Here is a 16407-nt window from a genome sequence, read left to right as displayed (position 1 = left end):
TGTGTGACTTAGTGCTGTATTTATTATTCCTTGAACATTATTGGTGATTGGGTATTAATGGGTCTGTCCTGTCAGTGCAGACAGAGGAGGAGGTGTGGACTCTGAGGAGGTGTGCACGTCTTTGCAGGATCCGTCATTCAGCCTCAGAGTCGGACACGGGAACAGCCTCCCTGCCGCCGCTCATGGAGAAACTTTGCACCTTCATCCATCAGCAGATCAACTCCGAGGAGCTCCATTAAAGATCTGCCGCAGACATGAAGCTCTGTGGAGGCGAAGCGGCGCTGCTGCTGCTGCTGCTCGGCCGCTGCTGCTGCACCAGCCCCGGCAGGAGAGGTAAGACTGAGCCCGGGGTGAGAGAGCGTGTGTGGGGGAGGGAGGGAGCGGGAGTCCGGGCTGACACCGGCGGAGAGCTGCGGCTCAAACTGTCCGGAACCTTTCCACCGTGGTTCTGGTTCTTTGACTCCAACAACAAACGCAGCCTTTTATTTGAAAATGATTTTAGATTGTTGTTTTATTGGGAAAGATGGTTTTGTCACTCCAGGAAGTGATTTAAATCAAATATTTAAAGTTCCCAACATAAAACGCACTTCTGTGCTCCCATGAGGATATGATGGTGTTAAATGTTGCAAAAATATTAATGAAGGTTCGAGTTTCATTTCATTACAAATATATATTACAGGAGCAAAATAAAGTGGATAATACAAATACAGTTTGGACCACAATGAGAGTATTATAGGAACATTATATGAATATTATAACAACTTAACTTATAACTATAAATACAATGAACACACCATTTTAATATCACAGGCATATAATATCAGCTCCAGGTTGCAGTCATGTTATAGTAATATTACTATTATAAACAAAGCACTAATTGCTATAATAATAATTAGATTGTGTTCATGGATTAAATGAATCATCTCGGAGCTAAAACTAAAGTTTGGTTTATTATCACCAATAATAAATGTTCATTTCCTGCTGTTTTCTTTGCGTTTGAGCCAAAACGCTGGTTTGACCTCACTGTGGGCTGGATCACCTCCCAGACATGGACAGATTATTTTCTTAATTAAGCGACTGATTGATTGATTTATAAAAATGTAAGAAAACTGCAGCTGGGAGATGTATTTAAATATTGTTTATAATATTATTCAGTTTACTGAATAATACATAATTATATATGATATGATTACATATAAATCACCTGACAAACAGAAACACTTTGTGTAAAGGATCAGTTATATTCTGAAGTGCGGTTATATGAAGTATTATTTACAGTCAGTGTATTTCGTACAGCAGACGGTGGTCAGCACTCCCCCAGTCTGGAGATGCAGACATGGATCCTGCACAGGGTCAGCAGAGAAACTTATTAATCAATATTAGTTCAAGTGTACGTTACACTGAGAAGATTTCCATCATCAGACTAACTGAAGAACTTTTGTATTCCTGCATTACACCAGAGATCGCCTGTTTGGATTCAGAGTTCCAGAAGTTTGAATCATCAAGTTTGATTTCAGCGTTCAAAGGTCAACGCTGTAGACTCCAACACCACCTTTATATGTTTAACTCCACCACTGGTGACAGGTTTGTCATGACTGACCCTTGCACTGCAGCCTTTAGGGGGCGCTATCAGGACTGAAGACTTGATTATACGTTTAAAATACACGTTTGTGATCCTGAACCCGCAGCAAGTACCCAGGCTTGTATATAACCAGTGATGCTTATATGTTTGTAACAAATCAGTGTCATGTTGGATGAATTCATTTCTATAACTGGAACCTGGAACATTTTGGTTTACGGCGGGAACGTGATGCACAATGATGGAAATCTGGATAACTGATTGTCTTTTGTTTCTGGCTCGATTGTCAGTAGAAAAAAAAAACAAAAAAGAAGTTGCTAAGCATTATGGGAGTTCTGAGTGATGAGTGAATTATGAGGTTTGAACGTATCTCGGACCAATCAGGTCACTCGGCTGAAATGAGAGTTTAGGCTCCTGAAAGAACGAAAGAATAAATAACTGAATGAAAGACGGGAGGAAACGCTGAGCTCAGCTTTCAGACGGTTATCTCAGTGTGTGTGTGTGTGTGTGTGTGTTATAAGTGAAAACAGCTGACTGCACTCTCTCTTTGTCTTGACAACAATTTGATTATAAGGAAGATTTCTGTGCCTCCGAGTGTGTGTTTGTGTGACTTTCTTTGTTTTCGGATAGACTCCTGTTGTGCTGTTACATGCTTGGATTTATTTCATTGGCGTCCTTGTAGATGTTCTAGACGTTCTCCAAGAGGTTCCAGGCATCCTGGAGGAGGTGGTTACCAGCAGCTTAATAAAGCTGTACAGATTGACATTAAGTGTGTTCCAGAGGTCCTGAAAGAGATTCCATGGTTGATTGGGGCGTTTTAACTGGTCCTTGAAGAGGTTCCCAAGAAGGGTTGCAGAATTCCTCGAGGTTCCAATGGTCCTTGAAGAGTCCCCAGTGTTCCTTTATGTTCAGGTGGTTTTAATGGGTCCTTGGGTATGTTAGAGGGATTCACGAAGAGGTTCCAAAGGTGTTTAAGGACATTGAGGAAGTTATTAAGCAGGTTGCAGAGATCTACATGGAGAGGAGAGGAGGTAGCTATGAGCAGATTGCAGAGGTCCTTTAGGAAGTCATAGAGGCTTCAAGTGAGTTCCAGGGGTTCTAAAAGAGGTTTCAAGGTTCCTTGGGGAGGTTTAAGTGGTCATTGAAGAGGTTTCAAGGGTCGCTAAGAAGGTGCTTGGGCAGGTTGCAGAGATCTACATGGAGGTTGCAGAGGTCAATGAAGAGGTTTGAGGGGTTCATGAGGAGGGAGCTTTTTCTGTGTTTGGAGGGTTTAGTAAGTGTGTGTATACATGTGTATATGTGTGTGTGTGTGTGTGTGTGTGTGTGTGTGTGTGTGTGTTAGCAGCTGGTTTGTTTGTTGGTCTGGATGTTGAAGCTGCATTTTAAAACTGAGCTTCAGCTGCAGTAAATAATGAAACACTGATTGTTGTGACTGCGGAGAGAACGCAGAGATCTGACCTTCAGTCTGCCAACAGAAACTTAATTAATTCTGTGTGTGTGTATGTGTGTGTGTCTGTGTGTGTGTATGTGTGTGTGTGTGTGTGTGTGTGTGTCTGTGTGTGTGTGTGTGTGTGTGTCAGCCGTGTTCCCATTGACTTTTGGGAACGACCTTGGCTGTGTGTGTGTGTTCTTGTCTTTGTCTCCACATGTTGTGTGTGTTTCTTTGGAAGCAGCTAAATGAATCTCTACATCAACAATAAAGAAGACTTTGGAGCCTCGTGGTAACCATGGCAACACTGTTGGCATACTGAGTTGACTGAAAAACTACGACAACAATCAGCCAGATTCAGGACGGCAGGGGGACAAACTGACCGTTTCTTTGTCTTTGTAGTCATTATTTGTCTCTTTGTGGTTGTGTGTCTCTTCAGTAATTTGTTTTTTATGTTTCTTTGTGGTTACTTTGAATCTTTTTATAGTAGTTTTCTGTCTGTGTGGTTGTTTTGTGTTCCTCTGAACCCCTTTGTAGTCATTTTAGTCTCTTTGTGGTTGTATTTCTGTAGTAATTTGTTATTTTACTTTCTTCTTGGTTGTTTTTTTGTATGTGTAAAGTTTTTGTGTCTCTGTGGTTCTTTGTGGTCATTGTGCATATCTATGAAGTAGTTTTGTGTCTTTGTTGTTGATTTGTCTTTGTAGCCTTCGTCTGTCTCTTTGTGGTTGTGTATCGTTGTAGTTTTTTCTTGTTTCAGTTCTTTCTGATCCTTTGTGGTCTTTTTTTGCACATCTATCTTTTTTGTGGCCTCACGTTTATTTTGTGTTTCGTTGTGGTCGTTTTGCACGTTGTGCTTCTCTTTGTAGTTATTTTGTGTCTCTTCGTCAGTCCGCACCCCATCTGTATGTTGAGTGTTAGTTGTCCTCTTCATATCACTAATACTAATTCAACACACACACATAAACATCTTTTCTAAACTTACATGGTAGCAAGAAAAGCATCAGTTTTGTTAAACTGCACAGAGATACCAAGCAGCATGTGGAAATGCCATTATCAGTGATGCATCAGAAATATCAACGTGTTTGATACGGAGGGAATTCTCTGCACACGCTCAGGAAAAGCAGGTGGAGACGAAGGTTGTGCAACAGTGTACTCTGAATATGAGGCGTTATGTCTGAACTTTAATCAGCCGGCTGATTTGTTTTGAGCTGGTAATAAATTGGAATAACACGTGCGTTAGTTTTCCGAGCAGTTTTTCGAGTTCAATCTTCTCAGATGTAGCTTTGTTGCTGCAGGCGTGACCTGCGAGGATGGAGGGTGTGGTGTGCTGTAGTTTGTCTTTTTTAGTCTTTTTGAGACAAATTTGTGATATTATAAATAAAATTTATAAAATTTATTGGACTGACCAGCAGACAGCAGCAGAGCAGCCTGGGGGATTTTCAGAGCTGGAATGTGAAGAATGTCAATAATGGAGCTTAGAAACTGTTGACAGGATTATACAGGCCACTCTCCCTCTGTACTGTAACATGTGAACTCTGTGTTTGAGGCAGGAGCGTGAAAACGTGTCTAACCTGTGTTTGACTCTTTCATAATAAAGCGCTGTCACTGCTGGTGTAATCTCTGGAGACTCACACAGAGCTGGAACTGCAGCTGGATTTCTGTCAGCTGTTTTCACACATGCAACCTGCAGCAAACGTCAGTGTGAGGCCATGATTGGTTAGTGTGCAAGAATATGTTGAGATGAAGGATTTAATACTTGATTTTTTTAACCTTTCAAACAGAAATGCCGCTGTTATCATATGAAGCTCCTCTTCTTTCTTAGTTGTCAGTGTCCTGTGGTGTTCCACAGGGTTCAATCCAAGGGCCTCAGGCATTTCATTTCATGAAATATATATATTTTAATTCACAATCTCAGTTTGAGAGTTCAACAGTCCGCACCTTGTACTCCAGAGGAGGATGCTTGTTTGATGACAACCTATGAAGCTGTGATTGGTCGCTTGTTTTCCCAGCTGGTGGATAGAGCAGGCAATGAGTAATTCAGAGGTCTGGAACCCGGTTATGCACGCACAATGAAAATATATTTTAGAAATGATTAAATTATCTTTAGATTCATACAGTGCATGAGAGGGCAAGGGTTATGCAGACAACCTCAACCAATCAGATCAGTCTTTTTTTCAGATCCCTAAATTCCTTCGGGCGCGGCTGCAACCGGTTGCGGTTACGTGTTGCTGGCTTCTCGGCAATGATTGTGATCAAACTGACAGGAAGTCAGACACACAAACAGCACTGAGAATCCGGTTAATTTTCAAAATAAAACACCCGGTGCAAACTTCAAACTATTTAACTACGTAGCTACTCAATCATGTTAGAAACACAAATCTGAGCTAGTTGCTGCACGGAGACGTCACATTTCGGAGGTTACTCCTAAATTCATGTGGTGCTTTCTGGCTGCACCGTAGCATCTGTACTGACGTCGCCTGTTCTTAACAATGATCGTGATTCCAACAGAAGCGCCTTCATGCTTTGATTTTCAGACAATACACAGGGCCCGGTGGAAATTTGATGTACAAACTTTAGTTGAGTCTATGCAAGTTTTTATCAACTCTGAGAATTTTCCTAACAGACGGGAGGACGTGGAGTGGAGATTATTTACTGTGAAAGAAAAAGAAAACAGAAGTTGTTCAGTCTTTGGAATTTTCCTTGAACAGCAACAAAGTGAGAGGGAAGCAGCTTCAGTGTGAAAGGCAAGCAGAGTCTCGCTCTGACCTGCACACACTGCTGCAGGCAGGACACACACACACACACACACACACACACACACACACACACACACACACACACACACACACACACACACACACATGCACAGTGCAGATTCTGATTAGTTTTTGATTGGGAATACGTTTGTTCAGCTTTTTCCGCTATCAGATAGGATCAGGTGTCTGTTCACGCAGAGACGGAAAGACAAACCACATGTGAGATTCACCAGAGAAGACAAGAACAAAGCGGACAGAAGCAGCCCGTCTGAACCAATGAAAGGTTACGAAACCACAAGTAGACAGAAAACATTATTTCCATCCTCTAGAAGCTTTTTTTTGATCCACTGCTTCTCATTTCTGAGGCATACAACAAAATGCTGAAAAAAATGTAAAGGTAGTGTTGTAGAGGAGGTCCTCTCTGAAGAGCTGGAGGTCTTCAGGAGGTCTGTGAAGGTAGAGAGGGACGCCCCTGATCTGTAGGAACTGGTAGGACGTTCCACCAACGGGGAACAACAGACAGAAAAGTTTGGATTGTCCTGAGCCAGGAGGAGGTAACATCTGTCTGTATGAGGACGTTCAAGAACCAGAGACTGCTTTGTAGTCGGTGTCAGAGATCTGAGTTTATCGTGGCTGCTGCAGGTCGACAGAGGAGCTCCATGATTGAAGAGCAGGCGAGCCGCCACGTTCTCCATCATCTGAAGAGGTTTCACTGTAGTACAACGACTGGGCAACTGAGGCAACGTGATCAGAGAAGGTCAGCTGGTCTTCAGTCATGACCCCTGAGTTTCTCGCTACGAGCTGGAGAGTCAGTTTTGTTGATCTCATGGTGTAAATTAGGTTTGGCTTAATGCTTCAAGTGAAACTGAAAGAAGATTTTCTCAGTGGAGCTCAAACCTGCTGAGTGTGCGTTCATCAGGACGAGCGTTTCTCAGCTGTTTGAGACATTCCTGAAGTGTGTGTGTGATACAGAAGGACAAGGCCGGTGTGTTCCTGTCGTGGCATTCTGCGGGACAACATTATGTCTGTCTCCACAGTTCAGTATAAAACCAGGTCCTGCTGCAGCGTGCAGGTCTACAGATACAATAAAAACACTTAACCACAGTTTAAAATTGGACGTTTCATCGAGCCGAGCGCAGCGATCAAAAGTCCTCATTGATTCTGTCGAGTGAATAATTTCAGCAGGAGCGACGGCAGTGTGCTGGAGCTGCAGGCAAGGTGATGCAGGTCAAACACTGAGTCCATTGATTTCCACTTCATCGTTTCAAACACGAGCTCGTACCGATCGATCTCTTTAATGGTTTTAAGTCCTTCAATCAAAACTTGTTTTTGTTTTTAGCAGCGATGTCCCTTTATCGAACACTCCCGGGCCTAAAGCTCCTCTTCTTCCCTGTAGTCCTAAACGTCTGTGGCTCCTTTGCTACAATGTCCATAGAGGCCTGTTCACCCAGCTCCGGTTCTGGCACGACACCGGCTCCGCTCCCCGTCAGTATTCCCCTGTGCCCTGGGCCTGTAAACCTCTTTTTCTTCTTCCTGGTCCAAAACGCCTGTGGTACAAACACGAACACTCCTCCGGTGCTCTGAGCTCACAGCCTGGGCCAAGGCTAACAGACTGAGCTAACATGAGCTAACAGCAGCTACAGCTGTCAGCAGTTTACTTCACTGTCCATCATAAACTCTGTAAATCACAGAGAGTTGAGGCGGAGCAGCCGGAGGACATCAGAGGGAAGCGTCACCAAATCACAGAGATCTTAAATGAGTTCTTGTCGACTCGAAGTCTCTTCAGTGTTTTTGTCTTTTTGTTTCTCTCAGAGAGAAAAACTGAAATCTGTGTGGTTGAAGGTCACGGGCAGGAACGCTCTCCATCTTCTCCTCTTATTTTCTTCTCCTCTCCCTTTTTGATCTTTTATGAAGATTGATTTTGTCCTGCTGCTCTGTGAAGAAGCCGCCGCCTCACAGTCAACACACTGACTTCACTCTGTCTGAATGTACTTTTCATTTTCTCTCTACTCTCAGAGGGATTAGCTGCTTCCACGAGGGTCACATAAATAAAGACAACAAGGAAAGAAAGAGAGAAAAAGAAGAATCCACAGAGTTTCATGAGCTTCTAAACCGATGCAGATCCTCAAACTAGCATCATGACAGAGACTCGAGTCATTCTGTGTTTTAAGACTTCTGTTGATGGACACTATTGACCCACAAAGCAATGCACAAAGGAGATGCTGTTAGCTGTGATATTTCAAATCATTTCTGGGTTTTGTTTTCCACATATTCACCAAATGAAAAGATGTAATGACATAATGACAATGGCAGTTAGGTTAGGCTTAGGAAAAGATTGCAGTTGGTTGTGTAAGATACCTTAAGAAGACGTCAAGGTCTTCTCCTGGGTGAAAGTCCTGTGTTTGTTTGACTCATCCAGCTCAACTCATTTTTATGAGCCCTTCCTCACTTTTATATGACATCATGACGTCATGGTTTAAAGCGTGAGCCGTTGACCAAGCTGCAGAATTTGCTGAGAACGGACAACAACAACAAAAGGCGTAGTTTGATGACGTTGTGACGTAGTTTGAGATCATGGGAGTTGTTGTTAAACAGCCAACATTGCTCACGTGATCTGACGTATCCCACATTCACACAGACGTTACAGCAACTAGAGACAAGTAGGACATGTCTTTGAATTTGAACTGACTATAGTTAATACAAAGCACGGTCACACCTAGACTTATCCCTGTAATATGTTTTAAAAGGAGCTGAAAGAAAACGTTGAGGTCCTGATCGTGCTGATCGGGTCATGTTGGATGTTTTGGATGGATGGTTTAGTTTGGAGGACTCGTTGATCTCAGATTTAGAGTCATGGCCCTTTCAGACACAACACGTCAACGGCAGCACTGCACTCTGAAACACCGCGATCATTTTAAATCCGCCGTTCCACGACGCCTGATATTTATTGTTGCATCCAACAACACCCAGTTGCGTGGCGAGCGAGCAGGTAGGGATGCATCGACAATCTTACAAGGCAGTTGTCGCACAAAACTGTGGCCATCGTTCTCATGTCACGCACACGTCCACCAGCTGTCTGAGTTAAGTCTAACATCTTGAACTACTGCCGGAGGGAACTACAAACAGGAGGGATTCCGCATGGCAGAGCATCGAACCAAGACTGGAATCGGACCTTAGAGATACGTTCACACGAGGAGCGTCCCGTCTTAAAAGACCATCAGGCTGCAGGCAGTTCGGGTTCACACTCAGGTCTTCACGCTGTAGGTGTAACGATCAGGCCACTCTTCAGGCAGCTGATTGGACGACTCAGGCTGTCAACAAGTGGACAAACTGCCTCAGTGCAGAGAAACAACATGTTGACTGACTGACAGTTATTACGATGAACACTGACTGTGGTGTTAAAGAGCAGTCAGCAGCTCGTCACTCATTACAGCTAATTTAATACTCACACACACACACACACACACACACACACACACACACACACATACGCACGCACACACGCACACACACACACACTGATACGCCTCAGCGAGCACAGCATTCCTCTGAGAGGAGACGAAGAACACGAATGTTGCAATGACAGAGGAAGAGGCGTGTGTGCAGATGTGTGTGTGTGTGTGTGTGTGCAGATGTGTGTGTGTGTGTGTGTGTGTAGGTACTGGTTTTTGTGCGTTATCTCCTCCTCCATCTCTCGCAGGTTGTGAAACCGATAAATTTCCCCCTCCTCTCTGAGCTGTGATTGGCTGCTGCTGTGATAATGATCTGGAGTCAAACAAACATCTGTCAGAAAACGAAGCAGACCAAAGAGTTCTGACAAAAACCGACTCAACCAGATTTACACGTGCACAATAACTTCCTGTAACTGACAACATCTTTTTAACTTCCCAACACGTGTGTAGCATGTAGATAGTAATTTAAACAGGGGACCCAGAATAGACCCCAGGGGGACCCCACAAAGGAGAGGAGCACGAGGAGCAGGAGGTGACTCAGTCCAGATTTGCATCATGGGGTTGTTTCCTATAATATTTGTCTGTGTTCATGTGTCGTGACTCAGTGTGGAGGATTTAGTGTTTAGTCTGTCCCTTCTGGGCTACAGTAGTAACATGGTGGAGCCGCGGTGCTCGTGTTCTATATAAAAGGCTCATTCTAAGTTTCCAAAGTGCTTTGACAGACGAGCTATGAACGTTATGGTAACGGGAAGATCAGGAGCCATGAATACACAGATGTAAAAAAGATATCAGACAATAAGGGGAAAGTAAAATGAATAAATATTTTTATAAATGATCGTGTTTTAAGAAGTGGTGGTTGCGTCACGTTCAGGCAATGATGGTGATTCAACCAGAACTGTCACGGCGTGTTTATGCTCCGCGGAGAAGATGCATCTGGACCAGACAACCAGGGCAAAGGGAAAATATTATTACGTAGCTTCTTACTCATGGTAGAAGCACATGAACCAAGACAAATGAGCAAATCTGAGCAAGGTAGCAAAGTCTAGTGGGCTTCTGAAATGCCCCTGGTGGGACCTAGAGGGTATTTAGTGGTTAGGCTGTGGACTCAGACCCAGACGTGCTTTAAAGGTGATCAGTGAAATCTTAAGAAGCCTTGCTGCTTTCATTCTGAGCGAGTTCTGGTGAATTACCAAAGAGGATGAAGCTACAGCGATCGGGTCTGAGCGCACGAATGACTTTTTCCAGGTCAGAGATGAGAAGTGAGTCGATGAGTTTCGTTCTGGAGACAGAAACAAGACTACACGACTTTTCTGATCTGTGGTTCAAAGCTGAGAGTCGAATATTTCACCAACGTTTCTGGCAGCCGGCTTCACTTTAGGGGCCGAGGCCGCTCTGAATGGAACTGATGTGGTTTGACGAAGACATTTCATTCCTCATCAAATCATACACTAATGAATAATTATTACATTCTGTAAATCTGACACATCTGATCTCTAATTCATGACAGGCACCCCGGGGAAATAAAGATTGAGAAATCTGGCCCCTGTGGACATATATCACGTAAAGTATGTAGATTTATGCCAGTCGTGTTATTAGTGCTTGAAGAATAGAGGGTGGAGATTCAATGAGAAAACATTTGTAAACTTAGCAGCTGCACACGATTCATTTCAACATGCTCCCACTGAGTGTGTGTGTGTGTGTGTGTGTGTGTGTGTGTGTGTGTTTGTTAAACCTTGGATAAGGTCACACCTCAGAACAGATAACACATTTCCACTCAGAAACCGTCCTCTGTGACGAACTCTGAAAATACACACAGTATGAAATTTGCTACGTTTTACAGACATTTTACATAATTTACCAAACCCGGCAAGAAAGCCACCTCGGTCGGCTACCGAGTACCGCTGGTTACAGAGGTTCTGATCGGTCCGGCCGTGTTAGACGCTGATGCTCATAGCTCTGGCTGCTTGTAACACTTTGTAAATGCCGATCAGTGTTCTCGAGAAGCAGCCCCAGATCTCTTTACAGGAAACATGTAAAAATGAGGAAGCTACAATAGTCCCATTTAGAAAACCTTGATATGTTATGATCCATTCATTTATCTAGCTTACATTAGTTTGACGTGTGTTTCTTGTTCTTTAAAATCTATGAAGCTTATAGAATTAATTAATTATTCATTAAATAAACCCAAATTTGAAAACATGAGCTTAATTTCTGTCCATTGTGGAACTTCAACAACCCTAAGGTCGACTGAACCCAGCTGATTGATGAATTAAGACTGACTCTGGAGTTATTGTTTATTATTTATTATTATTATTATTATGATTTTTGTTCTGATGTAGCTAGGCTAGCAGTTTCCCCTTGTTTCCAGTCTTTGTGCTAAGCTAGGCTAACCACATCCTTGACCTGATCTGTGTTCTCGACAAACTGAAGCATTGAGAAAGAGAGGTAGAGAAAGGTAGACGACCTGCTGGCAGCGATAAGTCAGGAAGTTTGACCCTGAAAGTTAGAACAGTTTGTCTAAACAAACACACACACACACACACACACACACACACACACACGCCGTGTTGCACCGGGTGGTTTAACAGCATTTTTGGAAACTCTTTCTTTTTTTCTGTGCTGTGCACTTTGTACTGAGTCAGCAGGAACACGGAGGCAGAAAAACGATGGATAAAAAGGAGTGCACTGAACTACACTGTTGTTTATTCATCACACTATAGTTCACTACTGGAAACGTGCAAACTTCTCTCTAGTCAAACATGGAGGAATCTCTGAAATACACACAGAGAGTATAAGTATGTTTGTGCAGCACTTTTCATAATAACAAAGGTCATAAACACGTGAATTAGTGTCGAAGTGCTGCTTGAGACAGAAATGGTCGCTCTCTGATGATAAAGTGCATTCTTACTTATCTTCTCATGACGTTCAGGTTTTTTACTCGTTCGTTTACACGAACACGGATATTTTTAAAAACGGAGACATTTCCCTTCGTTTGTATCTTTTACACGCAAACGGTGAATTCGCCTCTGAAAACGAATCTTTCTTAAAACTCCGGCTAGAGTGAAGATTCTGGAAAACTACAGTTTTGCGTTTGCGTGTAAATTGAGATAAACAGAGTTTTAGGCAGCTGATGCCAAAAGTGCGACCCATGTTTGCTATGACGACGATCATGGAAGCGCTCAGAGTAGCAGTCGCATTTCTTCTGGTGCAAACACTTTTCATGTGTTTGCATTTGCATCATGTCGATGACTGGAGACGAATGAGGGTCAGCAATTCTGCCACTTCTCACACCTATTCGAAGACCCAGTCGCCGTCACTGCCAACGTCGCCGGTTTTGGGTCCGACCCGGACGGACTGCTGTCTGGTGGGATCATTTTGAAAATGAAGTGTTTGTCCCGGAGGAGTGGCGTGAAAATTTCAGGATGTTGCGGTCATCACTGTTGGTACTCTCGCCCATAGCTTTGGCGTAGTAATGATGTCGCTCGATGGCGTATTTATGCGGGTTGATGTGAAGAAAACTTTTTTGAAAACGATGCTATGTGCACGATGTTATTTTGGAAAACGGAGGGAGGGAAATATTCGTTTCTCAACATCCCCGGCTGTGTGTAAACGTAGCCTTAATGCCAGCACATGTAGTTTCTATCTCTGAACTTCAACCAAAACTTTAGTTTTCTCTTGATTAAACCGTAGAAAACACTCCACCATCCATAACATGTCTAAATTGCAGTTTAAAAGTTTAAGTTTAAAGTTGTGTGTCATCAGCATAGATGTGAAAACGTACACAGTGTCTCCTGACGTTTCCTGACTATTTATTTTATAGCTTTTCGTTGAACATGTGTGATGTATTAGGGAGAAATCAGGCTTCAGGAGTGAGTCCCTTTCCTGCTCTGGTTTAACTCTGGTTTTCGAACCAGTTCTGTTCAGGATTCAGCTCTAACCTGCCTCCTGTGTGAACTGTCTGTAGCAGAACGTGGGCGGCCTTTAAACGTCATAGCTGCAAACACTACTCGGCTCGCTGAGCAGCAGTGTGCAATACAACAGCCGAGGACATCGTCCAACAAATAATCTGACAGATCAGACCTGTTCCTGAACAAACAGGTGTGTGTGTGTGCGAGTGTACACTTACGTAAGTTGAACCTGTGAAAATTCAGATTTACATGAGATGCTGCTGGTGAAGTAAATCGTTCTGATGTTCAGATCAGCTGTAGTTAGTCGTGTATCTGTAATCTGATCGTTCATAAGCGGGTCACAAACATGGAGCCTCAGCAGCGGTGTGGACACTTCACAGAGGAAGTCTTTTCACCTAACTGCTGCATCAAAAACAGAACTCGCAGACATTAAACACATCCATGATCTGACTTTCACAAGTGGAATCTAAATTATTTGATTACCAACGATCTCTCTCAACCTCACGTGTCCTAAAACAGATCTGTCCATCAGCAGACACTCGTCGATAAGTCAGTTAAGTTACTGTGTTTGAGCGAGGAGAGAAAGAAGGGATGGAGATGTAGTGGGAGGATGGATACGTCAGGAAACCAGGGAACGGGAGAGAAACGAGGAGAGCACAGGGAGAATGAGTGGGATGAGGCCTGAAAGGAAAAGAACTTCAAACTTTTGAGTTTTATGTTTACACTATCACTACAATGACTTTTATTATGAAAAGATAGAAGGAGGAAGTGTAAGTGTGTGATGAAATGCTTCAAGTGTGTGTGTGTGTGTGTGTGTGTGCGTGCATCCAGATGTGGACCGCTCCCCCTGAGGCTCCGACCAATGGGCTGCCCCCAGAGTAAAGCATCGGCCAATCGGAGAGAGGCAAGAGATCAATGCAAGGCTGCAGCTGTGTTGTCTTTGTGACATCACAGCGGGGAGCCGGCCAATAGGAATGCAGCCAGAGAAACAAGTTCAGACTTAAGTCATCAGTTTATGAACTAATCAAACATTTTTCATCTGCAGTGTAACGAGTATTACGGCCTCACGGCGGCTTAATTCTTCTTTTCTGGCACCTTCAGACAGAAGTTTAATTATCGGTGTCACATTGTTGCTTTAAATTGTGCAAACCTGCCCGACAGGTGAGAGAAACCCTGCGGCAGGCTGTCACTCATGACGCTGTGTCACTTTAAAAAACATCTCACCTCCTCGTATGAAGCTTAATTCCTTTTTTTAAAACAGTTCCATCTTGTGTCAGAGGTTCTGCAGGAAGTTGCTCACTCATACAAACCGAGCCTGTAGAGTTTCATTCCACGCTCAGGTTGCTGATGTTAAACTCGTTCTGTTTGTGCGCCACACCTTCCTGCTCCTTTTAAATACTTTACGTGACGGCCTCTTCTCTGGAAACGTCACTCACTTACCTGAACGCTACCTGGATGTTACTATGAAACGTGACACTCGTCCTCCACTCGAGTCAGTTTAAACAAAGTCTGAATTTAGAAAACAAGATATCAAGATACATTTAACCCTCAAATGTACAGAGGCAGGATCGTGCTGCTGTCTGGGTTGGTAAAGCGGTGAAGGCCGTGTTCATCTGTCGCTGCTCAGTCACTTAAACCAAAGTCAAATAAAAAAAAGATCCAGACATTTTAAAGGAGGACGCTCAAAGCTTCAGACCACAGCAAACAAAAGAAAGTAAAACTTGTGTTATAGAACAGAGACACAATAGAAAAACAAACGTTCTCTTTGACTTTGAGAAACAATGACGCGGTTCAACCTAAACACACACGACAGGCTGAACCGGTGCGGATCAACGCTGTGCTAGTCAGAGCTCAAAGACAGTCCAAACAAGCAAACCTGTAGAGCAGCAGGCTAAATCCAAAGTCTGATGAGAACACCTGAACGTAGAACCAAGATGAACGGACACAGAAATCAAAGAACACAGGTGTCAGGCTAACAAGACACAGGTGAAACTAATGAAGCTGGGACAGACAGTCAAAAGGCGGGAAATGTAACAAACAGTCACGCTAAGACCATCTGAGATTTACTGACACTCAAAACTCTTTCAAGTCCTCGACTAGTTCAACAGTCTGAACAGATATAAATCAGAAATAAGATTGTTCAATCAATCAGTGAACAATCAAAATTCTGAAAATGTATAATCTGTTCATAAACGTCAATCTAAAGCAAAGACACGACCTCAGCCGGGCAAAACAATCTCATTAGCGCCTGTTCCAAACAACTGTATATCAAATCTTTAATCAAAGCCTCCTGATGGTCGATGGTTCAGATTTCAATCAACAAACAGCTCTAATCTCAACTTCCTCTTTAATGTGATAACAAACGTTTGATCCAACACAGAAAGAAAAGACGAATGTGACTCAAACTGTTGTAAATAGATGTGACCTTTACAGGAAACAACTTGTCCAGTTTGTCTGTTGTTGAAGTCACGTCGACCCGAACTGTCCCCCAGGAATCAGCTTCCATCTGGGCAATGAGAGCCGAATGAATCCCTCTGTTCACTGATGGTGATGATGTGATTTAAAATAAGGCGTGCTCCCGGACGCTATAGTGAAATATAGGACGGGAGCTTTGGGACACCACGGTAATGTCAGTAATGTCTGTCTGTCTCTCAGTGTGTCAAGGAATGAATAACCAGCTGAACCTGTTGGGGACTCGTGAGATTCACTATGACAACATGGTGAGGATGTACTCCAACTGCTCTGTGGTCCTGGAGAACCTGGAGATCACCTACACCCTGGAGCACCAGGACCTGTCCTTTCTCCAGGTCAGTCTCCAATGCTGGATCTGTTTTGGTCTTCAGTGCAGCCTGGTGCCCTCAGAGTCTTTTCATCTCAAATGTACCTGAGCGTTTCCAAAATCATCAGTTTACTGGTTGATCAACTTGCTGAATGCTGAAGTCAGAGTGACATTTTCCTCCTGTGGCGCTGTAAATGTGAGCAGGGACCTTTGCTCTGATGGTCCTCTGCCAAACAGTGTTGCCTTGAAGAGCTCTGTTACCAAAAAAAAAGAACTCGGAAGACAAAAAATAAGCAAACAAGGACGCTTTGGCTTTTTCTCAAAGTTGCTGTTGAGCAGGTCAGAGCGCCCTTCGTTGCATCACCAGGAGTTCAGAATGTCCAGGCAACAATAATGTAACTGTGTGTGTAAAGTGTGTTTGTAATGACTCAATGCTAATAGTGACTCAGTTGGCTGAGTCTGCAGAAAACAGACTCAGGAGGTTATGTTGCAGCTCCCATAGGT

The 16407-nt window shown here is 43.4% G+C and overlaps 1 protein-coding gene across 1 annotated transcript in view; it reads left to right on the top strand.

Moving 5' to 3' along the window:
• LOC104937534 (melanoma receptor tyrosine-protein kinase) overlaps nt 1–16407 on the top strand; it is a 30505-nt gene continuing 14098 nt past the window's right edge. The window contains exons 1-2 of the mRNA XM_010753774.3: nt 1–333; nt 15780–15931. Of these exons, the coding sequence (XP_010752076.3) occupies nt 255–333; nt 15780–15931 (231 nt within the window). The 5' untranslated portion in view covers nt 1–254. The remainder of the gene's footprint in view (nt 334–15779; nt 15932–16407) is intronic.

This window comes from Larimichthys crocea, chromosome XXIII (assembly GCF_000972845.2).
Source record: "Larimichthys crocea isolate SSNF chromosome XXIII, L_crocea_2.0, whole genome shotgun sequence".
In the NCBI taxonomy this organism is placed as follows: domain Eukaryota; kingdom Metazoa; phylum Chordata; class Actinopteri; family Sciaenidae; genus Larimichthys; species Larimichthys crocea.
This window is presented reverse-complemented; position numbering and strand designations above follow the sequence as displayed.